This window comes from Myotis lucifugus, unplaced genomic scaffold (genome assembly GCF_000147115.1).
Source record: "Myotis lucifugus unplaced genomic scaffold, Myoluc2.0 scaffold_18, whole genome shotgun sequence".
NCBI lineage: Eukaryota > Metazoa > Chordata > Mammalia > Chiroptera > Vespertilionidae > Myotis > Myotis lucifugus.
Window position 1 is genome coordinate 8,719,401 of NW_005871066.1, and position 27,850 is coordinate 8,747,250.

At 40.3% G+C, this 27,850-nt stretch overlaps 1 protein-coding gene and 1 non-coding gene across 2 annotated transcripts in view; one reads left to right on the top strand and one right to left on the bottom strand.

The window, feature by feature from the left end:
- Positions 1-10,081: 10,081 nt before the first annotated feature.
- Positions 10,082-27,850, bottom strand: part of PRKAR2B (protein kinase cAMP-dependent type II regulatory subunit beta) — an 80,264-nt gene continuing 62,495 nt past the window's right edge. The window contains exons 5-11 of the mRNA XM_006085447.2: positions 27,245-27,351; positions 24,694-24,847; positions 20,478-20,579; positions 19,204-19,278; positions 16,166-16,231; positions 15,899-16,037; positions 10,082-12,115 (exon numbers count right to left, since the gene is read on the bottom strand). Of these exons, the coding sequence (XP_006085509.2) occupies positions 11,982-12,115; positions 15,899-16,037; positions 16,166-16,231; positions 19,204-19,278; positions 20,478-20,579; positions 24,694-24,847; positions 27,245-27,351 (777 nt within the window). The 3' untranslated portion in view covers positions 10,082-11,981. The remainder of the gene's footprint in view (positions 12,116-15,898; positions 16,038-16,165; positions 16,232-19,203; positions 19,279-20,477; positions 20,580-24,693; positions 24,848-27,244; positions 27,352-27,850) is intronic.
- LOC111825243 lies at positions 10,336-10,469 on the top strand. Its single transcript, XR_002828403.1, has one exon. It is a non-coding gene; the product is annotated as a small nucleolar RNA SNORA36 family (small nucleolar RNA).

Genomic DNA, 27,850 nt, shown 5'->3' on the forward strand with positions numbered 1-27,850 from the left:
TTTAGGTTTTATATCTTTAGATCATTGTATGTATGCTTAAAGTTTAAGAGGAGGAAAATTTGACATTAGCAAGAAATCAGTAAAGTCAGACGTTTGAAAAGAACCTGAAATCATAGCTAATTATTTCTTTATTAATTAATTACATTTCTTGACATTTTAGATCTACCTGAAAGCCACATAACAAATCAAGAAACCCCAAATTACACTCATATGTTGAAAAGAGTTTTCAAATTCTTTTAGGGATTCCTTGTGTGGACCAAAAAAAGGGCCACATACAAATCTGACAAGCTCAGGGGAGGCCAGCATGGCAGGCCTTACACACTCTGAGATCTAAAGCAACCACATAGCATGGGCTGAAATTAAAGCTTTCTAGCAAAAAGCAGGTCTTGGAAGGTAGGCATGTCCTAGACCCACATCTTAACTGATAAAGGTCAATCTTTACCTTAACTAAGCCCCTCTATTGTCTTTTCACATCGCAGAAAATGTACCTTTGGAATGACTAATTTCCCCCTGCCCCTCCCCAACTCCCACCCATCAGGGCACAACCACCAGAGCAGAGACCACAAATCCCTTCATGGTGATTGTTTACTGTTAGCTATTTTATACCCACCCATCTAAAAGAAGATGTCTATTTATTTTACCTTTTTAAAAATATACATATTTTTATTGATTTCAGAGAGGAAGGGAGTGGGAGAGATAGATAGAAACATCAATGATGACAGAGAATCATTGAGGGGCTGCCTCCTGCATGCCCCTCACTGGGGATCAAGCCAGCAACCCAGGCATGTGCCCTGACTGGGAATCGAACCGTGATCTCCTGGTTCATAGGTTGATGCTCAACCATAGAGCCCTGCCAGCCGTTTTGTTTTTTCTTAACTTTTAGCCAATTTCAGAGATTCCCTTGCACACTCATCCCCTTTGCTTTCTCCCACCACCCTAATCTATCACCAATGACTAGTAATTTCATGTGACCCCCTCTCGCCGCCTCCTGTGACTGTAATATGTAAAATAAGGTGCATTCTCTGGAGCATTTTCTGTCCCTTGAGATTTTGCTTCCCAGCAGTTGTCATTAGTTTGGCTCAAATAAACACATGAAAATTCTTACAGGTTTGGATTTATCTTACATTGACACCTGTTTGAATTCTTAAAGTGAATTATTTATAAAATAGTCCTTCCTACCATGTGATCAGAGGTTTATTTTCTGTATTCACAAATAGTAATCAAACATATATTTTTTTGAAAATAGTTCAGAGGGCCAACAAAATGCCAGACTTTTCCCCTGAGGAAAAAGGACAGGATTTGAATGTATTATCGTTCAGAGGTTAATGGCGTGAACCAAAAAAGAACTCTGTGTCCGTGCAATTCTGTATATCCTTATTTTCTTCCTCTTCTAGTTTTTTCAGTAGAAGTTCATTGTGCTTTAGAATTGAAAATATAAACTCCAGCCCTAGCTGGTTTGGCTCAGTGGATAGAGTGTTGGCCTGCGGACTGAAGGGTCCCAGGTTCGATTCTGGTCAAGGGCAGCTGCCTAGGTTACCGGCTCAATCCCCAGTAGGGGGTGTGCAGGAGGCAACCAATCAATGATTCTCTGTCATCATTGATGTTTCTATCTCTCTCCCCCTCTCCGTTCCTCTCTGAAATCAATAAAAACATATTTTTTAAAAAGAAAATATAAACTCCAATGTTAAATTTCTTGATAAAAAGAAAAAAACATAGAATTCACCTCACCATTTAAAATTAAACCTGAGATATTTATGTCTAACTCCCTCCATGAAATTAAAAACCTTCCCCTCCCCTCAAAAATGAGTTCTCAAAATAGCTTGAGCCACTCCTGTCCCCTCTTCTGGGCATACACTTTTGACTAAACCTTACTTTAAAAGGTTTTTCTGCTAAGTTTTACTGAAAGCTTTGTAAGGGGGTGAAATACTTCCTCTCTCTATGGCCTTCAGGCTAAAAGCTCCAGCTATAGATATCCACTCTAACCTTGATATATAAGAAGCCTGAATTTTGAGTTCTCTTAAGATGGATTTGAGTATTGGTTCTCCCATCCTCTTGAGCTCCCTTACTCCACATTCTGATGTACTGAATATTGGCCTATCTTAGACGCATGGGGCACACAAACCGAGTACCTGTAAGAGCCTTACTGGAGATATTCTTATTGATAGGTACTGCGATGGGAATGTCACTGGGAAGGGGACCTTTGGCTGGTCTGCCAGGGCCAGCCTGTAGTGTGTGAGTTCTTGAATCTGTGCAGGAAAAATTTCACAACACGAGTCCAGATGACTATGAGGGAACATTTATTAAAGCTGGGGATGTAAAACAAGAAAGGGCTTAGCATCGAAAAAACAACAGGACAGCCTAGTTTGGGCTGCCCTTGCTCTCCAGGAAGTCAGAGAAAAGGGGACCTTGGGAACAGGTTCAGGGGACTAGCCAGTGACCAGCTGCTGCTGCCCATTGCTTCCCAGGTTCCATGTCTCGTGGGGTCCCTTAGAGTTTAGGAGGTGCATGCCTGTGGGGAAAGGAATGGCAGGGACTGCTTCCCAGAGGGAGAGCACCCACTGGTCCTTTGTCTTGAGGCTTTGGTTTCTCTCTTGTAGCGGGAATCTTAGGGGAGGTCTCAGGGAAGGGTTTTAGCCGGGTAGTCATCAGTTTTCTAGGTGTGGTCTTCACTGATGGCTCAGTGTCAGGGCAGAGGGCATAGTCACTGCAGCTGGTCCTGGTGTCGCCCACCTGGTTTTGTTGCTGATGCCTAGATGTTATCTCTAGGGAGGCGACCTTCGACCTTCGGTATCTGCTGTAAATTGCTGGCTAGTTGGTTCAGCTATTTGTCTCCGTTTCCCTATTTCACTCGGCCTGGCTTACTGGCCTGTCCCAGGAAGCATAACTTTAACCTCAGATCAAGATATTATATGTTATTATAAGTAATACTTTATCTTTTAATAGCACTTATAAAGTTGTTTCTATTCATTCATTCAAAAATATTTTATTTAGTTCCCATTATTTGTTGACCACTTTGCTAATTGATAAGGATACAAAGGTGTTTTCACATACTTTCGTTTTTTTCCCAAGTCATTGAATATAAGAGCAAAATTCTGATAGTTCAGACACAACTGATTAAATATCAGCATTAGAATTCTCACTGAGCCAGGCCAGGCCGGCATGGCTCAGTAATTTGAGCATTGGCAGAGGGTCCCGGGTTCAATTCCTGGTCAAGGGCACATACCTAGGTTGCAGGCTCAAGGGCATGTACCTGGGTTGCAGATTTGAGATTTGATCCCTGGTTGGGGCGTGTGTGGGAGACAACCAATCAGTGTGTCTCTCTCACATCAATGTTTCTCTCCTCTCTCTCTCTCCCCACCCCCTTCTATTTTTCTCTAAAAATCAATGGGAAAAACTATTCTAGGGTAAAGAACCTCAAGATGAAGAACCCAGCACACCTCACCTCCTCCACCCCCATCTTCCCCCGTAGGCATGCATCTCCTAAACTCTAAAGAACCCCATGAGGCTTGCAACCAGGGCAGCAATGGGAGCAGTTTGTCCCAGACAACCCCTCTGAACCTGTTTCCAAGGCCCCCTTGTCTCTGACTTCTTAGTGAGCCAAAGCAGACCAGCCTAGGCTCATTTCCCCAGCCCTTTCTTGTGTCTCTGTCCCCAGCTTTAATAAACTTCCTCGAAAATTCACCTGGCCCGGTCGGCATGGCTCAGCGGTTGAGCGTCGACGTATGAACCAGGAGGTCACGGTTCGATTCCCAGTCAGGGCATATGCCCAGGTTGCGGGTTCAATCCCCAGTGTGGGGTGTGCAAGAGGAAGCCAATCAGTGGTTCTCATCATTGATGTTTCTATCCCTCTCCCTCTCCCTTCCTCTCTGAAATCAATAAAAATATATAAAAATAAATAAATAAAACAATTAGTTTAGCCCTGGCTCGTGTGGCTCGGTTGGTTAGAGCATCACCCAGCCTCCTCATCTTCTCTTCTCTAACAGCTATGAGTCTATTTCTATTTTGTTTGTTAGCTTATTTTGTTCATTGGATAAGTGAAATCATATGGTATTTGTCTTTCTCTGACTGGCTTGTTTCACTTATATAATTTTCCAGGTCTATCCATGCTGTCCCACAGGGGAAGATTTCCTTTTTTATGGCTGAGTCATATTCAATTGTGTAAATGGTTGAGTGTCAATCTATGAGATATAGTGGAAAGCTTAGCTTTCTACATCCTCAACAACATTTGGTTGTTGATTTATTGATGGTAGCCATTCTGACAGGTGTGAGGTGATATATCATTGTGGTTTTAATTTGCATTTAATCCTTGATTAGTGATGTTGAGCATCTTTTCATATATCGGCCATCTGTCCTTTTTGTAGAAGTGTCTATTCAGGTCCTTTGTCCATTTAAAAAAATATATATATATTTGTATTGCTTTCTGAGAGAGGGAGAGAGAGAGAGAAACATCAATGATGAGAATCATTGATTGGCTGCCTTCTACTGGTGATTGAGTCCACAACCCAGGCATGTACCCTGACTGGGAATCGAACTCTGACCTCCTGGTTCATAGGTCGATGCAACTACTGAGCCACATTGGCTGGGCTGCCCATTTTTTAATAGGATTGTTTTATTTTTATTTTTATTTTTGGTGCTTTTATAAGTTCTTTATAAATTTTGGATTCTAACCCTTATCAGATGTATTGGCCCACCACATAGAGTGAGACTTACTTCAGCAGGGCTCTGGTGCCCACTGAGCTTGCTCCTTGAGTGTGTCTTTTGTGGAGATGGTTGGGTGGTGGTGCTTTGACCTGGTATGAAGCTATCTCCTGGATGCGCTGGTTCTCAGGCCTCCTGGGAGGTGCAGGCCAAGGTCAACCACTGCCTGTGTTCTGCCTGGGGCCACCCTGCATATGCTACAAAGCCATTTGCATATAACTGCTGCTTGTGCTTGGCTTGGAGGTGCCCAGGCAAGGCCAAGCTATAAACGAAGGCCAGTTGCTACTAGTGCCAGGTCTGGGGCCACTTAGCAAGCAATATGGGGCCTGCTGAAGCTAGATGCTGCTTGTTTGAGAGAATTTAGGAAAATCTAAAACATGAGCCAAAACAAGCCATTCATATGGGAAAGCCACTGTAATCAGCTTGGGTGGGCTTGAAAGTTGGGTGGAGTGGAGCCTCAGGGAATCACCAGTGTGGGGCAGTGTGAGCCAGGTTGATGGAAGATATGGTGCCCCTAGGCTGATTCTGTGGGGAAAGGCTCATCAAAGGAACAGTGGCTTCCACTGGCACTTTTGTCTGGGAAAAAGCTGATCCCCAGCTTTTTCCCAGACAAACAATTCAGTTCCTCCCTATATATCTCTCTTGCTTTTCAAGCTACTGCCTCCATAATGGAGTTCAGGGGGTGTGAGTCCTTTAAGAGGAACCGCCTGGGACTGTAGCAGCGTCAGTCTTCCTTAGCCTCAATCCCCACTGGTTTTCACAGCCAGAAGTTATGGGGACTTCTCTTCCTGGCACTGGAACCCTGGGCTGGTGGGCCTGGTGTGGGACTGGGATCCCTCGCTCCACAGCTGAGATATCCCTCCTGACATTTATCTGCCACCTGTGGTGTGTGATGAGCCCATTCTGCATCTCTGCCTTTCCTACCAGTTTCTATGTGGCTTCTTCTTTAATTCTATAGTTGTAGGACTTCCATTCAGCTGGATTTCTGGCAGTTCTGAATGATGGTTGTTCTCTAGTTTAGTTGTAATTTTTATTGTGGTTTGATTGCATAGTTTTAGTTGTGGTTTTGGATGAGGTGAATACCTTGTTTACTTATGCCACCATCCTGGCTGTAAATAACTTCATTTTTTAAAATTCTTTTTTCTTTTTGCTGCTTTGATTGGGTATTTTCTTCAACCTTGTCTTCCAAATTGCTGATTTAATTCCTTGTTTTATCCAACCTGTTTATTCCTTCTAGTGCATTCTTTATTTCTGATTGGTTCTTTTTATGGTTTCTATGTCCATTTTTATGTTTACTCTCTCTTTGGTTAAGTTCTCATCTATTCTTTCTCTACGTTCCTTGAGTATTCATATAACCATTGTTTTGATCTAGCTTTTTTTTTTTTTTTTTTTTTGGAGATGTCTCCTGTTCTTTCCTTTGGTGCATGTTTCTTTGTCTCCCCATTTTGGCTGCCTCTTCGTGTTTGTTTCTATGTGTTAGGTAGATCCCCTATGCCTCATAGTCTTGGGAGGGTGGCCTTATGTAGTATGTGTCCTGTGGGACCTCATGGCACAATCTGCTTGATCAGCTGCACTGAGTGCTCCAGGAATGTCCTTTGTGTGGATTATGTGAGCCCTCCTATTGTAATTGAGTCTTGATTGCTATTGGCCCATTTGTGTGTGATCCTCAAGTTGGCTGACTGTGAGCATCAATCCTGACCAGTTTATGAGCTGTTGTATAGGTGCTGGCCACTCAGAGCAGTATTTGCCTCAGCAGGGTCTGGTGCCTGCCAAGATCTCTATTTAGATAAGCTGCTTGTGAAGCTAATTGGATCCTGCTCTGATATTGTCTGAAGCTGTCCACTGGGTGTGCTGGTTTGGGGGCTGATTGGGAGGGTCATCTCTGGTGCAGGTTAGTGTCAGACACTGCCTGTGACTGACCCTGGGGAAACTTGTCTGGAGCTACAAAGCGATCCAGTTTGTGGCGGCCTCTGATGGGCCTAGGTGTGCGTAAGAAGGACCAAGCTGTGCATCAAGTTTGCTTTTAGCAGCACTGTACCTGGGGCAGGTCAGCAAAGGTCCCTAGGAACCCTGAGGTCTGCCTCCACCTATCTCTGCCTGCCAGCTGCCTGTTAGGTCAGTCACTGAAAGAGCCTCTGGCAGTACTCATGTTGCATGCAATAGGTTCTCAGTGAGTCACTAAGCAAGGGTGAAAGGTATTCTCCAGAAATATATGGGTTCAATCTTGTGCCAGGGCTGGGTCTAAGGCCCAAATGTCCCAGGGTGTATACCAAGTCTAGCTGCCACCTGCTAGGTGCTCACACCCCTTTGTGGTATTGCAGGAGGGTCTCAGAGAGTCATCAAGGTGAGGCTAGCAGAGTTTATCAGGCCTAAGGAGACCACGATTTGACCTTGTGAAGGGAAGGCTTTGTACTGGTCGGGCATGTGACAGGAAAATTTCCCATCCCAGAGCCATGCAACTCAATCCCTGTCCCAGATTCTATCAGTAGCCTGATCTCAGCAGGGAGGGGCCACTTGGAGTCAAGAGAGCGGGAGGTGCCTATGAGGTTCGGGGGAAGTTGGTGTGTGTGACCCCTACCCGAAAGCCACACTACTCAGTCTGTCCTGGATTCTGCCCAGACTTCAGTAGGGTGGGGCCACTGATAGCTGGGCTTGGATGCAGGCAGGAAGGACCAACCTGTGTGCTAAGGTCAGCTTTTCAGCAAAAGCCCCCAGGCACCCCTACAAGATCTGTCTTTGCTTGCCTCCACCTGCTGGCTGTTTGTTAGGCCCAGTCACTGAAAGAGCCTCTGGCAGAGTCGGGATGCGGGCACACATGGATCTCCCATGAGGGAGAAGTGTCAGTCAGGTTCAAGGGGAAGTGGGTGGAATGGCCCCCACCTCAAAGCCACACAGCTGTCACTGACACCCGCTAAGTCTGCCCAGAACTCTACCCAATGGCCAACGCTACTGACTTCTCAGCAGGGCCTAAACTCCCCAGGGTGGGGCAAGTGGGCTTCCAGAGTGTGGAGCTATTGCTTCCCCCTGGCTGATGCCACAGGGACTAGAGTGCTCCACCCAAAACAGTTGGAATCTGTGATATGGGTGAATGACTTACCACAGGGATCCTGGCCAATGTCACCTTAGCTCCTGCCCCAGAGCCACAAACCCCTCTCCTCAGATGACTCTAGTACACTCTGCCCTCCCTCTGCCGGAGCCCTGGGTGACTGCGAACGAAATTTTATGTTGGCACTTTAAGAGGTGCCTGTGTCTCCAGTGGACTCTGTCTCTCCCTGATGGACAGAAACCCTGCTGCTTTTCACATCGGGTATTATGTGGGCATCTCTTCCTGGCTATGGTGCTCTGGACTGCGGAGCCCAGTATGGGGTTGAGACCCCACACTTCTCAGGGGGAACCACACACACACAGCTGAGATATCCCTCCAGAACCTCAACTCCTGCCCTTGGGAGCACGGCCAGCCCTTTTCACATCTCCACCCTTTCTACCAGTCTCGATGTGGCTTCTGTAAATCCTTGGTTATAGCACTTCTCTTCAGCTAGTCTTCAGTTGGTTATTCAGGATGGTTGTTCTTTAATTTAGTTGTAATTCCAGTTTGGTCTTGGGAGGTGAGTATAGCTTCCATCGACTTCACCATCTTGAAATCCATAATTCTATTTCTCCATCATGTATTAATCATTCTAGGTATTAACATAGATAAATATCAGAATCCCTTCTTCAGTTATTTAACAAAGCCTTGGCTTATCCAGATTTATTATTTACTCCTCTACGCTTACGCATTATTTTCTTTAAGAATGCCAAAGGTCATCTAATCCTTGCCAGAGACGTAACATTTCTTGAGAAAAGTAGGGAAAATTATATCATTATTTTAAAGATGCTTTAGAAAGAAAAAGGACTCAGCACTTAATCTTACATATTTCAGTAAAATGCATAGTCCCTTGTTTCATGCACCATGTTTCACTGGCAGCATTTTTGAGCATAGTAAATGGTCTGCTACCTACAAGTGTATAACAGTAAATCAAATACAACTTGTGTCACAGGTTGTATTTATTTATGTTAAAATATATGCACCAAGCCCTAGTTCATATGGATATGCAGGAAGCATATACACACACTTTATAGTTATTTAAAATAATTAAGGGGAGACCTGGCTAGTGTGCTCAGTGGTTAGAGCGTTGGCCTACCCACCAAAAGGTCGCAGGATTAGTGTCTCTCACATTGATGTTTCTCTCTCTCTCTCTCTCCCTTTACCCCTCCCCTCTCTCTTCCACACTCTCTAAAAAAAAAAAAATCAATGGGAAAAATATCCTTGGGTGAGGATTAACAACAAAATAATGATAATAATAATAATAAAGGGGAAAACCTTTATGTTAAAAGAGTGTTCTCTGAGACATTCTTTTTTTCAAAAACTGATTTTAAAGGAGGAAGGAAGGGAGAAAAGAGAAACACTGATTTGTTTCATGCATTCATTGGTTGATTATTGTATGTCCCCTGACTGGAGATCAAACCCGCAACCCTGGTGTATTGGGACGACGTGCTAACCAAATGAGCTACCTGGCCAGAGCCTCTGAGAATTCTTAGCCACACATAATACATCCTTGAATGAAACTTCAACAGAGGATTTCCAGATAGTAGTAAGGTTTCTTAATTAGTGATTAATAACATCCACAAGTCAAATGAGAGGCATTTTAGATACTTAGACATAAATTCCTTAGCCAGATTTATTGGGTAATCTAATATACCATAATTATATAAACATACCACAATTATATGAATAGATTTTTTAAAACTCTGTTGCCATTCAGAACCACACTTTCTTGCCACATTATGCTCAGGTAGTTAGTTTTCACATATGCTCTCTCAGGCTTTCCACATGGTACAGTATGCACTACGGAAGTCATATTAAAAAACAAGCCAGCCCTGACCTGGTGGCTCGGTTGGAGTGTCGTCCCATGCACCAAAAGGTTGTGGGTTTGATTTCTGGTCACGGCACATACCTAGGTTGTGGGTTTGATTCCTGGTTGCAGTGTATATGGGAGGCAACCAATTGATGAGGCTCTCTCAAATTGATGTCTATTTCTCCTCTTCCTCTCTAAAAAAAAAGTCAATGAAAACATATCCTCAGGCCCTGGTCGGTGTGACTTAGAGCACTGTCCTGTGCACTGGTAGGTTGCAGGTTCGATTCCAGGTCAGGGAACATACCTAAGTTGTGGGTTCAATCCCTGGTCTGGACATGTATGGGAAGCAACCTGTTTCACATTAATGTTTCTCTCTCTCTCTCTCTCTTCCCTTCCCCCCTCTCTAAAATCAATTTTAAAAAAATACTGTCAGGTGAGAATTTTTTTTAATGGGCCAAAAAAAAATTCATTAAACACAATTAACATAGTATATTATAAAAGTGTGCTTTATTAATAAGGAAAATTTAAATATAACCAATACTGAAAATAATGTAACTGGCACAGCCTCAGAGTTCTTTATTAAACAGGCATTTTTTTTGCTATTCCATGAATAGTTAGCAATGAGCTTATGCAACAAAATAGTGAATATAGAATACAGAATGATAAACCAGAAATGTGGGGTCCTGTGTTTTTTTTATTAACATGGCTTTTAAAATAAATCAAACAGAAAACAAGTCATGTTATCCAAAGTATTGAGCTAATTTCATAGTAGCTTCCCTGTTCTGTTAATTAAACTTTGGGACATTGAAGCACAGGCTAGGGGAGATGAATGCATAGAAAACATTGCTCTATTCATTTACCTCCCAGTCTAAAAAAAAAAAAAGAAAAAGAAAAAAAGAAAACAAGTCATCTTCATGTAGTAAGTTCTCTTCCTACAAGAAAGTTTGCAAAATTGTTAAAGTATTCTAAAATGTGGCTGAAGTTATGCTTTACAACTTCTTGTATATATATATATAAAATCTGGTTCACATTTTAAACCACATTTTCATTATACAAGTAAGACCATAAACATTCTCTAATAAGACCACACTAGCCACAGAATAATTTTACTTGTGTATATATTTCTTTAAAACATGTTTCCAAAATGGAATTGATTGGTTAAAAGTCAACTGGTTAAAATTAAACTCTCTAGACATTGGGTTCATGTAGGCTAGAAATGTAAGGCTAGATTGCTTTGGTTGAATATAATTCATCTTATGCAGCCAAAAATAAGTCTATAAATCATCGATGAAAATCTGTTCTGGTTGAGTTCATTCTGCACTAAAGCAAATGGCAAAGCCTAATGTACATTTGGCATGGGCAGAAATTCCTTTTATCTTTGCATATGATTTTGTTTCTAAAAATTTATTTCTACCATCTTGGAGGAACCCTATGGGAGCAGATGTCTGAAAGAAAGCTACTATGGATACCAAATGAAGAACAAAAATAATCTGTGGGGATGTTAAGGACCCCAAATTATTTTTGGTAACAATTTTTTTGTAGTATATGTAAGATCTTAGACTTTTAGAAGACAACAAGTAAATTAAAATAGCTTTTCAAAAAAACTTGGTGACATTAAATGTCAAAGCCAAATTTTTAAAGATAAAGAATACAGAGAATTGCAAATGAAAAAGGAAGCAGAGGGAAAAAGTGTTAATGATCTCTTACTTAAAAAAAGATTCTTCCTATTACAGTGACTCAATTGCCTGTCCTTAAAACCATTGGTTACTGACATTATGCCAAAGAAGTCAAAATGTACTTTATTGCAAAAATATAAAAGGTTTTTAAATTGCATATGATGTTTTATACCATTTCACCAGTAGGCCAAGGCCAGCATATAACTTTTCAAGCCAGGAAAACTTTAAAAGAAAAATGATTAAAATTGTACTTACTATATATATAATGAGTTGTAAAAAGAATGTGATGCCATGCTGTATAGCATGATTCATTGCCGAGTTCCCTCTTACATGGGCACAGTCACTGACATATCATTCTGAGTAAGTCAAAACAAACACAGATCACCTATGATAACATCCTTTAATTATCTTCTTAAACAGATACTTGCAGTATATTACAATCATTTGAATAAACCTTTCAGTCAGTTTTGTGGAGTAGAAAATCATTTTATCAGTATGTCGATATTTTTTATGATCTATTCTTTAGAAAGTGATGTTAAAGCCTTTTGCCTATTAAATCACTACTCTGTTTACTGATACATTGTAAATGTAAAAAAAGGAAAAAACTGGAAATCACAGAAAATGCTTGGCATCTACACAAACACATTCTCAGTGGACTAACCACTACTGTGTAATTTTGTCACTATAGGTCTTCTTGCTCCATACGTTTGCTTCATGCAGTAGGCTCAACAATATCCATGTTTGTTCCAAACAGGGCAACTAATTGCTCTTCATAGGTGGTGATGTTCCTTTTCATAATTTCCATGCAAGGTCCCAAAAGCCTTTCGAATGCTTGCACATCCATGGCTAAGAAAAGGGGAGAATAAAAGAAAAACGAATAACATTCTTTGAAAATCTACAGAATTTCTGAGTCACTTATGATATTCTGCCTATGTCAATAATGCAATTATTATTAGATAAATATACAAGAAAAAGGCGTAAAGATAAAAATGTTCCACTTGCAAAGGAAGTAGAGTCCCTGGGCAATATGATGTGTAAATGCAAGGTTGGTGGGGGGTCCCTGATCCAGGTTGAGAAAAGAATGAGGGACTGTTAAGGGCAAGGCCTTGAAATAAAAAAAAAAATTAGTGATGTCAACACCTGAGTAAATATAAAATCCTCAGAGATGGCAAGGAGTGTTTTCTGTTTCCCTCAGGGTGTACAATGCCATGTTTGGAAGACCAAATGTTACCTTTTACAATTTTTACACTCATACCATTGTCTAGTCACTTAAAAATGGCAACCAAAATAATGCTTTCGTCCACTTCTATAACTATATAAGTCACTTTACCTGCCTGTCTCATGCATTTCTAAAAACTAAATTTATAATACACACATGGAAAATATGATCAGTCTCCACCACAGAACTAACTACAAACTAGAATTCACTTTTTTTTTTTTGCCTTTCAAAAAGGTAAAAAGGTAAGGTTTACAAAAATAGAGTGAATGGCCATTCTTGCACTGCTGGCAGCATGTAAATTGGTACAAATAAAAGTGACTTGGCAATATATACCAAAAGCTACAGAAAGAAAACCCACTTCTAAAACCATTTCTAAGGGAAAATCCTATGTATGGAAAAGCAGTCTATACACATCAAAAAGGCCCTCCCTCCAAATGGAGCCAAAACCCTCAAAATATTTACCAGTGTGTGTGTAGGGCTCGGGGCGGAGGAGGGGACACGGGGCGGGACATTAAATAGTTTATAATGTGCATATTACCCTAACAGAATGTTCAGTTTGATGTAATAAAATGAGAATATGCCTAAGTTATAATGAATGAAAAGAGCAGTTTACAAAATTGTTTAAAAACAGAAAACCATGCCTGGGGCAGGACTATAAGGTGAGGCCATAGCCTGGGCGCAAGTGTCCAGCCTCAGTGACACCCCCCCTCCCCCACCTCTCCTTCAGCACAACCCACCGTCTCCACAGCAACTATCTCTGAGTAATGAAGAAAACTGGAAACTGGGATATGCAACAAATCAAATGGTCCTCGGCACAATTACAAAGATTGATCCTGTTACAGGAATGGTTATGAATCGGACTGACCTCAAAGGGTATATGGAGGAGGCAATTCTGAGGCCCCTTGATCATAAGAATCTAGATCTAGGCCCTGGCTGGGTAGCTCAGTTGGTTGGAGCATCCTCCCCATACACCAAGGTTGCAGGTTCAATCTCTGGTCAGGGCACATACAAAAATCAACTAATGAATGCATAAATAAGTGGAACAACAAACCGATGTTTCTCTCTCTCTCTCTAAAAAAAAAAAAAAAAAATCAATAAATAAAAAAAGAATTTGGATCTAGGTGTGCCATACTTTGCAGATGTTGTAAGTACAACAAAAATGAGCTGTGTATATCTGGGAAAACCTCCAGAAATCTAGTCCTGTGGGAATTCTTTATAAAGTAAAGTATATGAAACTGACAACAGTATTGTAGTCTATAAAGGGTTAATACTATAGGTTTTATTTCCATATTTGAAAAACATCTTTATCCCCTTGGATTATTAAGATGTAATCACATAATTATTGTACCTCCACATTGTGTACTGGAGTACCTGATTTATTGAAATCATTGTTAGTAAAACTTAAATTCAAATCTATTTTAAAACAAATTTGTAATATATCTTGAGGATCATTTAGAGCAGTGGTTCTCAACCTGTGGGTCGCGACCCCTTTGGCGGTTGAACGACCCTTTCACAGGGGTCGCCTAAGACCATCCTGCATATCAGATATTTACATTACTATTCATAACAGTAGCAACATTACAGTTGTGAAGTAGCAACGAAAATCATTTTATGGTTGGGTCACAACATGAGGAACTGTATTTAAAAGGCCAGAAGGTTGAGAACCACTGATTTAAAGAGTGTTTTGTACAGATTAAAAATCATGTCAGCAAAATGTTTTGGTATAGAACTGTTTGAAAGCAAAAGCAATCTCTTTTTTGTTTTTCCATTTTCTCATTTTTAGTATTCACTTATTTTCTGGCATAATATAAATGGCAGAAATGTTTGTAAGACTTAAAAAAGTTGAATCTCTTAAAAATTAAAATACGGGTGACCACAGAGTCTGGAATTTTTCCTAACTGATCTTGTTTTGTTCTGATCATTAAACTTATCTGCTTTAGTTAACAAACAAACAAAAAACAGAAAACCCATGCACATAAAAGATGAGAAGGAACTATAAAAACGTCTTAGTTTTTCCTACCTTTTCTTATATCTCAAATTTTCTTTAATGTGAATATAATTTGTTATAGAAAATAATGGGCTTTCACTCACATCACTTTTACTAATATCTCTACTCAGGGAAATTACCTGTCATTGTCTACCTTCTCTTTTATCCAAGCATAATACTTTAAAGCAGCGGTTGCCACCGGTGGTCCGTGAAGTCCAAAAGGTTGGCGACCGCTGCTTTAAAGTATGATTAATATTATACTTTAAAACCTTTAAAAAGTGACTTCTCTAAGAGGTTAATTCTGAGGATACTAGCACATCTTAAGAACATTAAAGCTAAATTTTTTCTACTAAACTGTGTATGAAGAGTGGCTAATTACTGTTGAATCATTTTTTTAAAAGAAAATGTCATCTATATTGATACTACCTGAATTATATTTTTCATTATTAAAGTAAATTATTTCTCATATTTAAAATCTCATCTTCCAGCTAAAGATGGCATTTCTGCCAAACTACTATATAACATAAGAAGGCAATTAAAAAGCAAAACAATAAGGAAAACTGTACTGTGCTTTGACAACCTAAACATTTGTTTCCCGGGACTATGGTAAGTATTCCCACAGACATTCCAACTTCCCCCACAGAGCTTAATTCACTTTATAAAAATATTGTTTTAGCCTTCTTTTTGAGGAACACAGTGCATGTTTATTTGAAAAGTCAGATATAAATTTGGTACTCAGAATTCTTATCCTATCCTATATAATAAAAGGCGAATATGCAAATTGACCAAATGGTGTAATGACCGGTCGCTATGACATGCACTGACCACCAGGGGGCAGACGCTCGACACAGGAGCTGCCCCCTGGTGGTCAGTGCGCTCCCACAGGGGGAGTGCCGCTCAGCCAAAAGCCAGGCTCATGGCTTGGCGAGTGCAGCGGTAGTGGCAGGAGCCTCTCCCACCTCCGAGGAAGCGCTAGGGATGTCTGACTGCTGGCTTGGGGACGGGCCTAAGCCATCAGTTTGACATCCCCTGAGGGCTCCTGGACTGCGAGAAGGCACAGGCTGGGCTGAGGGACCCTCCCGCCCCCCCCCCCCCGAGTGCATGAATTTTCGTGCACCAGGCCTCTCCGTCTCCTGCACACCTCCCACCAAGGACTGAGCCCACAACCCTGACTGGGAATCGAACCATGACCTGGTTCATAGGTTGATGCTCAACCAGAGTCACTCCAGCTGGGCTGTGTAAAATTATTTTTTTAAAAAATGGCTTCCACAAACTGATTTTATAATGCAATGAATGCTTCCTTTGTTATGTTGGGGACCATAAAACCTGTGGACCCAATAAAATAATCGGTACAACATGGATACATAAAATGCAGACACAACATTTCAACCAGGAGAAGCATGCTCCCTGTGGTGAGTCCTACCTAAACACTTGACAGTCCCAATGGCGTGTGCAGAGGCTGCTCGAGGTTTGTTGGTTACCAGAGCAAGTTCTCCGAAGTACTGTCCCCGAGAACACCGAGCGATTTCCACCGCACCGTTCTCTTCCACTTCCGCTTTACCCTGACAAGGTAATTAAAAGCATCAGCTTTTACTCTGTGTGTTGAAAAAACAGAAGTTAACCTTCGTCTAAACATCAAAAAGAAGACTTATTATGTTCCTAGCTAATATGTGGATTTGTTAAAACTCACCTTCCTTTTCATAGTAATTTTCACTTCTCCAGATTCTACAATGAAAAAAGAATCAGCCAAATCTCCCTAATAAAACAAAAACAGAGAATGAAAATGCAAATTTCATTGACAAAAATCCTCTCGCCTATCATAACCCTGCAGTCAGTCCAACCCCGATGTACAGATGATTTGCCTGGAAAGTGAATCCCCATGGAGGACAGGCTTTATTTATCTTCCTAAATAGAGGTTGTAATGATTTCATTTGTAAATTTATTTGAAATAATGTACTCTCTACCATCGCATTTCTGAGTCATGAAAATATGGCAAATAACGCTGGGGTAAGAATTCCACCCAAGCATCAGCCTGGATAACGGCACAGATGTTGGAAAAGGCAGCACCATTCCCAGCAGCACCTGCTCAGCCAGCAGGATTGGCAGCAGGTGCTATGCACGCTGTGTTACAAGTAGTAGCATGGTACCCCAATGTAACAAGTAGTAACATGGTACCCCAAGATAAGCCATGGACTTTCAAAGAGAATACACCCAGACTTATTTGGAAACTGTAGATATGGGTCCTGATGTTTTGACTACAGTAAGGGACCAAAGATGCCAGTTTACTGACAATCCACCTCAAGGCCTCACAAACACTGGGGGCTTTGGGGACTGGGTGAAAAATGTGAAGGGATTGAGCAAAAACAACAAACAAAAAAATAAAACCCTAAAGAAAGTGTCATTTCTAACTGCATATCCATTTTTTCTTGGTGGTGGCTTATTTTTGTTAAGTATATTTTTAATGATTTCAGGAGGAAGGAAGGGGGGGGGGGAGAGAGAGAGGAACATCAATGATGAGAGAGAATCATTGATCAGCTGCCTCCTGCACGCCCCACACTGGGGATTGAGCCCTCAACCCAGGCATGTACCCTGACCAGGAATCAAACCTTGACCTTCTGGTTGAGAGGTCGATGCTCAACCACTGAGCCACGCCAGCTGGGCTTGGTGGTGTTTTTGAATAAACTCTGCTTTGATTTCCAATGCTGCCTTCTGAATTAAATAGTATAATATAGAGGACAGTAGATACTGACTTTTCCTGAGCCTTTCAAAGTGATTTTGAAGAAATTTAGGTACTTCAAAACTCTTTAGTACTACAATTCTAGAAATACAGTATCAGATTACATCACAAAATACTGAGTCAAGATTTACTAGTATATTATATAGAATAGACATGTATGCTTATAAATGCTCAATAGACAACTAATACCTCAAAATATCTTTAATAAACTCCAAGTAAAGTGTACATTATCTCCTTTCCCTTATCTTTACATCAGGTTTTCATATGAGCTTCATGTTAACTTTCCAAGTGTTTTGAATCATAGTAGGTCTATCAACTGCCGTGTAATTTAGTTTTCAAAACATGCTCTAAGTCCATGTAAAACTGGTGAAATCGGAGTAAGGTCTATGACCAATGTCAGTTTCCTAGTTTTGAGACTGTGCTACAAGGAATGCAAGATGCACTGGGAGAAACTGGGTGAAGAACAGTGCATGGGACTTCTCTGTATTATATCTGCAACTTCCTGTGAAGCTATAATTATGTCAAAATAAAAGGTTAAAATAAAATCATTTCAAAAGTGCTCTGTATTTTTTATCAATTTATATAGCAGAACCTTAGCCCTGTTTTCTAATTTGATTCCACTTTTTCCCAACCCTTCACTGCTCTAATCTGTAAGTGTGTGGGGTGGGGGTGGGGTGGGGGGACCAGACAGAAATTGATTTACTTATTTGGCTTCTAAAACAATTATTCTTTCCTCTGTCTCACAGACTTCGAATCTTGTTTCACATATACCCAAAGAATACACACTATTTTATTTTAATCCTCACCTGAGGATATTTTTTCCATTGATTTTTAGACAGAGTAGAAGGAAGGGACGAGGGTGAGAGAGCGGGTAGAGGGGGAGAGAGAGAGAGATGAGAGAGACACAGTGATTTGTTTGCCTCCCAAACAAGCCCAGATGGGCCGGGGATGGAACCTGCAACCAAGGTATGTGCCCTTTGACTGGGACTTCAGCCCATGACCCTTCAGCCCGTGGGCGATGCTCTAACCACTGAGAAAAACCAGCCAGGGCAAGAGAGAATGTTTTAGGAAAATAGTACAACATAATATCTGATAAAAATTACAGAACCTGGCCCTAGCCGGTTTGGCTCAGTGGACGGAGCGTCAGCCGGCGGACTGAAGGGTCCCGGGTTCGATTCCAGTCGAGGGCACATACCTGGATTGTGGGCTCGTCCCCCAGTGGGGGGCCTGCAGGAGGCAGCCAATCAATGATTCTCTCATCATTGATGTTTCCATCTCTCTCTCCCTCTCCCTTCCTCTCTGAAATCAATAAAAGAATTACAGAATTTATTAAAAATCTGTTTAAATCATTTGCTCAATACTCCAAAAATGTAACTAGGAATAAGGTACTATCCATGTGCTTTATTTGTGAACTTCAACTGTCTTCATAAACCCTACTTCTGAGCAGCACTATTCTCACCAAGGCATGTATTACTACTGACTCCAACTGGGATCTTAGAAAAGATTTGTGGTTAAATAGCATGTTGGCCCTTATTTAGTATCTGGAAGCCAGTACAGTATATGGTACAGTGTGTTTCCTTCTTGGTAATTTTTTCAGGGAGCAGCCTCAGGTGTCATTGTGAATTGATCATACAAAATTCTAGTATCTTCCAATGTACCTTCTGAGTCCTTATTAATCTCATGGAACACTCACTTGTTTTTTTCCTCTTATAAATGGCATCTTATTATTCTTTATATACATGTCGTGTACAAATATAAAATTATGCAGAAATCCATTTGATGATATAAGATATATTCATTAGGAGTTAATTATATAAATAAAAGTATTCAAATAGCTTAATGGCTATAAATTAAACCATTTTTTAACTGGTCATTGGTAAAAGTAATATTCATTTAATCCATCACTACATGCTAAAATTCATCAAGATATACAATGTATAAGAACCTTTTGGGATAGAACCCTAAACTATATTGCGTAAAAAGGATTATACCTGAGCAATGATTTGTTCTCCATCGTTGTATACTTTGGTGCCTATCACATCTACCACTTTCAGGCGTTCAGAAACCTACAAAGGAAAAAAGAAGGCTATTAAACAGATTAACTGGGAAATCTTATTTCAGAGGTTTAAAAATTGGTAGCCTAAAAGCCAAATAAACTGAGCAGCATGTGGGTTTGTGTGTGTTATATCAAACATTCAGCCTGCATTTTCACCTGGCAACAATAAACTTTGGGGAAATAGCAGCTGTTTCTTTAGATGGAGCACATGTTCTCCAGTTTACCAAAATCCCATCCTCGGGGCTTGGCTTTTCCTTTTTATGTTGCTTGCCTAGCTCTGAGTGCATTTGGACTTCCAACCCCTGATCTATTTTTACTTAAAGAGATGCTGCTAGAGAAGATCAGCTGCCTATTATGCATTCTGCAATGTAGCCAACATTTCTGCCAGGCATATACTGACAATACAACAAAGATACTTCCGTAGATGAGTCAGTGCTAACCACCAAGTATTTGGCCCAGATGCTGGAAGGATGATGTTGCCAGCCGCCAAGATGGGGAAGAGGGGCAGAGTAGGTTTAGGATGTGAGATCTGAGATGTCTGTTAGGTGTCCAAGAGGAAACGTTAAATATGCAATGAGATTAGTACGTCTGGCATTCTAGGGAGGGACCTTGTCCAATGATGTCAATTTTAAGACATCAACACACAGGGTTTAAAGCCAGGGGATCTGACAAGTTCACCGAGTGAATAAGAGTAGCCTGAATAAAGTAGCAAAGATGACTGAGAAGAGGAGGCCAGTGAGGACATGAGGGCTTTTTTTTGTTGTTGTTGTTATTGTTTTTTTGTAATTGCAAGGATTTATTTTTTGGTGAGGGGGAGAATTTTGTTCTATTTTTTGTTTCTTTTCCCTGGTATGTTTATAATAGACACTCATTACATGGAGTTAATATTGACAGTGTGCATTTAGATCATCTCTCCCTATAAAGGTATAATTAGTGGCTACTGCTGACATTTACATGGTTATTTTAAGTCTGCTTTTAGAAAGGGACCACATATACCTCTGCTGTAGATGCTCTCAGGAATCTATTACTTATAAACAATAAAACAAATGCAGTTATAGGTGGTAAAAGAAATACTGAGCTATACAAAAACCATAATTTAATCTTTTAATGAAAATATGGATAAATTTTTATTCAAAGAAACTTTTGTATAGAAATAAACATTCCTAAGGAAACAGAAGCTATTAAAACAAAATAAAAACATATACTTACTTCCAAAGATTTAAGGAATGGCAGTGACTCGATAAAATTTTCATACATTTTTCTCTTTTTGGCATTATTTTTTACAATTATTCTCCTGAAGGTTACCCTGTCCTAAAAGCAGAATGTAAAATGTTATTATACTTTCAATGTTACTTAAGATTTTTATTTCTTTAAGCATAAAATATAAAGCCATATAAAATGTTATTTTCAGTTTTTTAACGAAGCATCAGTTTATTCAGATTTACCACCATGTAATTAGGCTAACCCCACAAGGTGGCACTGTTGCACCATTTACAAAACTAGATACTAGCACTGTGTTCTTTTTCCCACCTCAACTTTGAGATATAATTATCTTAAAAGTATACAAAGTATTGATTTGATACACTTATACACTGACATGACCAGCACAGTAGAGTTAGTTAAAAGCCTTTATCACCTCACATAATTAACATTTCTCCTTTGTAGTAAGAACATTTAAGATTCACTTTTAGCAACTTTCAAATATATAATACAATACTGTTAACTATAATCATCACACTGTATATTAGATCCCAGAATTTATTCATCTGATAATTGGAATTTTGTAGCCTTTGACAAATATCTTCCCATTTCCTCCACCCTCAGCCCCTGGCAACCACCACTGTAATCAGTTTCTATGAGTTTGCACTAGCACTCAGTTCTTTTACCATAAATAATGCCTTACAGCATTACAAAATCAATTCAAGAAGACATGACCAGCATTTTTTTTCTTTTGTTAATCCGCACCTGAGGATATTTTTTCCATTGATTTTTACAGAGAGTAGAAGGGAGGGAAGGAAAGGGAGAAGGATAGAAACATGGATGTGAGAGAGAGACATCCCCTGGTTGCCTCCCACAGTGTCCAGACCAGGGCTGGGGATCAAACCTGCAACCCAGGTATGTGCCCTTGACCAGGAATCAAATCCACAACACTTCAGGGCAGTGGTCAACACTCTAACCATTGAGCAACACTGGCCAGCATGATCAGCATTTATGAGGTATGATTGACATATAACATGAGTTTCAGGTGTAAAACATAATGATTCAATATTTGTATATATTGCAAAATGATCACCACAATAAGCTTAGTTAATATCTGTCACTTTACATAGCTAAAACCTTTTTCTTTGTGATGAGAACTTTAACAATCTACTCCTGTAGCAACTTTCTTCTTTTATTATTTGATATATAACATTTGTAATCATTTTTTATTTTTCAATTACACTGGACAATACAATATTATATTACTTTCAGATGTACACTCCAGTGATTAGTCATTATAATCAGTGGTCACCAACCGGTGGTCCTCGGACCACTGGTGTCTGTGAAGTCTGAAAGGTTGGCGACCGCTGCATTATATAACTTACTAAGTGATCATCCCGATAAATCTGGTACCCATCTAACACCATACATAGTTACTAGAATATTATTGACTAGAATATTATATTCTCTTCGCTATACTTTACATCCCCATGACTATTCTGTAACCAATTTTCTTAATCCCTTTGCCTTTTTCACCTGTCCTTCCAGTACCCCTCCTATCTGGCAATTGTCAAAATGTTCTCTATTTATGAGTCTGTTTCTGTTCTGCTTGTTTGCTTACTTTGTTTTTTAGATTCAATTGTTGATAAATATATATTTATTGCCTTAATTGCCTTTTTATTGTTCACATTTTTTAAACATTAAAAAAGATGTTGCTTTTTTTTGAGAGAGAGAGGAAGGAAGAGGGAGAGAAACATTGATATGAGAGCATAAAATTGATTGGCTGCCTCCTACACGCCCCTTATGGGAGATAGAGCATGCAACCTGGGCATGTGCCCTGACTGGGAATCGAAGTGGCAACCTTTTGATCCACAGGATGATGCCCAACCAACTAAGACACACCAGCCAGGGCTGTTCATATATCCCCGCCCCCACCTCCTCTTGAAGAAGACCCTTTGACATTTCATGTAATACTGCTTTGGTAGTGATGAATTCCTTTAGCTTTTTCTTGTCTGGAAAGCTCTTTGTATAACCTTTGATTCTAAATGATAACTTTGGTAGGTAGAGTAGTCTTGGTTGTAGGCCCTTGTTTTTCATCACTTTGAATATTTCTTGCCAATCCCTTCTGCTCTGTAAAGTTTCATTTGAGAAATCACCTGACAGTCTTATGGGAACTCTCTTGTAGGTAGTAACTGCTTTTCTCTTCTTTTAAGATTCTCTGTCTTTAACATTTTGCATTTTAATTATGTTGTGCCTCTTTGGGTTCATCTTATTTGGGACTTTCTGTACTTCCTGGACTTGTATGTCTACTTCCTTCACGAGGTTAGGGAAGTTTTCTGTCACTATTTTTTCAAACAGATTTTCAGTTTCTTGCTCTCTCTGTTCTCCTTCCGGTACTCCCCATGACGCGAATATTGGTATGCTTGAAGTTGTCAGAGAGGTTCCTTACCCTATGTACATTTCCACGTCCCCCACCCCCCCCCAACCCGTTTTCTGTTCTGATTGTTTTTTGCCTCCTTATATTCCAAATTACTGATTTGATCCTTGGCTTCAACTACTCTACTGTTGATTACCGGTAAATTATTCTTCATTTCAGTTAGGGTATCCTTCATTTCTGACTGGTTCTTTTTTTATGGTTTGCATGTCCTCTTTTATGCTGATGAAACACTCACTAAGTTCACTGAGCATTCTTATAACCAGTGTTTTTAACTCTGCATCTAGCAGACTGCTTGTCTCTATTTTAGTTAGTTCTTTTTTTAAGGAGCTTTGTTTTCTTTCATTTGGGAGGTGTTTCTTTGTATTCTCATTTTGGCAGCTTCCTTGTGTTTGTTTCTATCCATTAGGTAGAGCTGCTACGTCTCTCAGGCTTGGTGGCCCAATGTAGTAGAAGTTCCATAGGGTCCAGTGGCATAGCTTTCCTCAATCACCCAAGCTGGGCACACAGGTGCACCCTCCTGTCCCCCATGTGGTCTGTGTATACCTTCCTGTTGTAGTTGAGCCTTGATTGCTATTGGCATGTCAATGGGAGGGATTTACCCCCAGGCTTATTGGCTGCAAGGACTGACTACGACCACTGCCCACCAACCACCATGGAGGATCAGCTGTGCGGGCGCCTACCTCACAGAGCAGGGCTTAATCCAGTGGGGTTCTGGTGCCTGCTGAGTCTGCCCCTTGAGTGTGCCACTTGTAGAGGTGGTTGGGTGGTGCTCTGATGTCCTGTGGGTACACTGGCTCTGGGGCCTCCAGGGAAGTGCAGGCCAAGGTCAGCCACTGCCTATGTTCTGCCCACAGATTACAATACAGTCAAACCTTGTTTCTCGAACATCTCCCACCTAGAACAATTTGGTTCTCGACTAAGAGGTTTGCAAAAATGTCTTGGTCGTCGACCAAACCTTAACAGTTTTCGACCTGACAACCCTTTCATGCTGATACCTCAGCATCACAAAAAGCATCTCTCGGGCAATAAAGGAGAGATGCTTTTGTTGCTGGCGAAATCAATGGTTAGCACAATTTTAAAACATAATGCTCCTAAGGGTGTGAAAGTGCTCACAAAACAACAATCACAGGCAACTGAATAGGTAGAAAATGTGTTGTTTGGATAAATGAAGAGCAGTTAACCAGTAACAGCATTTCGGAGGCAGTGATATATTAAAATTTTAAGGCTAGCAGGGATGGTTCTGTATACTTGAGAAGTTTTAATTGTAGATTAAACAGTACATTAGACATGTGTTGCATATAAGAAAGGTTAAAACAGAAAATCATTTGGGGGTCTGGAATGGATTATTTCAATTTATATTATTTCTCTAATGGGAAAGAATGATTCGGTTTTCAAACAATTCGTCTCTCGAACAGTTTGAGAAGTGAGGTTCCATTGTCCTCACACAGAAAGCTATGCCAAGAAATAGCACTGAAGGCTTTGGTTGTTTGTTTATTGCGTGGCTGGCTGGTTAAAAGGGAATAAAAGAGGACCATTTTGGATCTGAGTGTCTTTTCCCAGGACGAGTACATTCAGCACCTGACTTGACTGGGGAAAACGACATGAAGATTTCACTCAGCCCGGTCTTAGTGCCCCACCTTTCAGCATCCAGTCGGTGCTTAGTAAAATCCCCTGGTGCCTGGTGATCCAAATAAACCCACCTATTAGAAACAAAATACTGCCTCTACCTGGCTGTTGTCATAATGCTTTTTACAAATAACACTGAGCTCAAAGAAATATGTCACTCACCAAACCCCACAGAGCACCAGGAGAGGTAGCAGTGATTGTAGCTGCTCTGGGTGTGTTGTACATTAAGGCCAGTTCTCCAAAGCTCCCACGATTATCATAGTTACCAACACATCTTCCAACACCATCACATTTCACATAAATATCGAATGTTCCTCTGTCAGACACAGGGAAAATAAGAGGCAAAAGTAATACAGGTAAAACCTCATTCCAATAAAACCCGATGTGAGAGAAAAGCCCTGTGTGTGCAATAAAATCTCATTCCCAGCCTGCCTTTCCCCTCTGATGACAATAAGCAATAAAAGGGCATTAACATATGCCAGGGACACCAACTGGTCCAGACAAGCATGAAGGAACCATCAACTAGACAAGGGTGAGGACCATACTTGTGCCTGCTGGGGATAATGAGGCAAAACAATACACATGTGAGGTAATAAAAAAATGCTAAAAATATAACTAAGAGCAACCAAGCAGTATATGCAAAGACTGCTATCTGAGAGAATGTATATGAAAATGCTGACTACAGTTATCTGTAAACATGGGAACAGTGAAAGATTCCAGGGACATTAACTCTCTAATTAAAAAGTTTCTGTTTCTAAAATGAACATGTATTACTTTTGAGATCAGAAGAAAGTAACTATATATGTGTATGTATATATATAAAATAGTTCTAACAACTTGGTCAATCACTACTGTACAGTACTTGTGAAGGTCCTCTATCATCTAGGAAGGGCTGGCGAACTGTGGCCCACACACTGGCTGCCTGCTCTCGCAGATAGTTTTACTGGACACAAACACATGGGTTCATGCATAACCGACAGCTGATCTGGGCTGTGGCAGCAGAGTTGAGTAGCTGCAACAGAGGCCACATGGCCCACAAAGCCTAACAAACTTACATCATCTGGCCCTTTCCTTTACATCAAACCCTAAACTAAGAAAAAGCATAAGACATGGCAGAAATTCAGACTAAATATCTGATCCTGGTAATTTTATAGTTTCTCTGTGCTTATCTTTTAGTTGGAGTTCTTTTGCTAGGCAAATAAGCCTCATTTTGCATGCTACAGAACTACATACATCCAGATCTTATATTTATGTGAACTACACTCTTCTGTGGAGGGCTGTCTTTCCCTGTCCTGCAGGGTATCAGAGAACAAGGCTTCAAGGCTTGCTAAAGCACCTGTGATGGCAAACGGCTCTTTGGCTTTATCTTATTAGTTAAAGCCTAACACAGACGCAAAAGGGAGTGCTTTTATTAAAAAATGGATTAGGAATGGTAAAAATACAATACAAACAAAAACGTAAAAAAATAGAGAAAGATATTAATGAATAAGGAAGGGAATACTGACTTTTAATACAATTCACAGACAGAATGGCTGTTTCAAGGATACCATCTAGAATTTTTTCATGAATAATTATTTTTCATGTCTAGATTGACCCTTCTATTTCAGACTATTTACACTTTTGCACTAAAACTGTTCTCTACATTTTCTACTTTGAATAAGGTAAAATATACAATAAACGTGCTGATGAGAAAGTAAGCAATAGTCCAGTTGAAATCACGAATCTAACATCTGTTAAAATACTGTGTGCTGCTTTTTTATATAGATCCCTTCCCCGATAACGTGAGGCCTCAGGCATGGAAAGAACACAGAGAGCTGGCGGCGGGGTTGGCTCTACACCCATCATCTGGGCGATCTTAACCTACTCACGTCACTCCTGTGTGCCTGGGAGTTGTCACCTGCCCAGTGGGTGACTAGGAGCTACCGGAAAAGGATGTGCTACAGACAAACTAAGGGAATTATTATAGTCAAACCACCTACTAAGAGAAGATGAATCCTGTACTGTACGTGGGGTTCTAATATGCCCCTACAATTAAATACAAGTAAACAGTTGAATACATTTCTGAGGTGTTTCATTGATGAAAGCCATTAATGATACCAAAACGATGACTTTAACTTACATCTGAGACAAGTGGTTCTGTTCTGTTCTGTTCTGTTCTAAAATCAGACTCCACCGCAGCTCTAGCTACGACTCCCTGAGGTCACGGGAGCATGTGGGATGAGGGAATGGAGGCACCAGTGAAAACCCTTGATTCAGAGAGCAGGCACTGCTGAGTTACGAAAGGCAGCACCCAGAGTCAAGATCAAGGAATGAGGACTAAGCAGACAGCTGGCGAATAATTTTCCGCAAGGCTTCTGGGTTGAACACAGTTGTACCCAGAGAAGCAAACGTGATCCAATAAATCAGGCTGGAGACGATCTGTGTCCCACACAAAGCGAGAAGGGCTGGGGATACCAACTGTCTCATGAATACGTCATCATCGCTTTACAAAAGTGAAGAAATACAGACTCCATTCAGACTGCTCTCTATTATGTTCTAGAACTCTTACCTAATTACCCCTAAAAGCATCCAGAGCGGGGTTACAGTGCCTGTTAGGTAGTAATCAGAGTAAAGAGGCAAAAGCAACTATGTATTAATTTGCTATCATTATAACAATTGAAATTTTACAGGAAAGGTTCGTTACATTTCAGCAGGGAAGTTATGCAAAACTTACCTATCGATGACGTAAAAGTTGTCACCATCATCACCTTGATCAATTACGTGTTCCCCTTCTTTGACCAATTTTTCAAACATGGCATCTAATACTTGAGACATCTGCTCCTATTTTTAAAAAAAGAAAAGATATAATCTTTATGTTTATCTAGAACATGTTTTCCTAAGTAATCATAATTAGTTTTATATTTCTGTGAATAAGTGCAAAGAATTGGAAATATCACCATTGCTATTAAGTCATGTCAAAAAAGAAACAACAGTCTTTCTGACCACATACAAAGATGATTAAATGTTTACTCTCATATTCAATATCTAAATGAAAGTAATTATAATTAGTCTATTTCAGGATATTTGCAATTATCACCACTTTAACATGAAAAATCAACCACCAAACCACATAAACTTTGTGAAATACAATCTTAGCAACTAAAATGACCAGGTTAAGCAAAGAACTATTGCAAATATCTTAGGGGGGCGGGGGAGGGATACAAGTGGAAAACACAGACTGAAGAAACAAGATGCTCTGGATGAAAAACACGAACAGACCACATGTGACTCTTCCTTTTGAACATTTCACAGGCAACATGAAGGTATGAATACACACAGT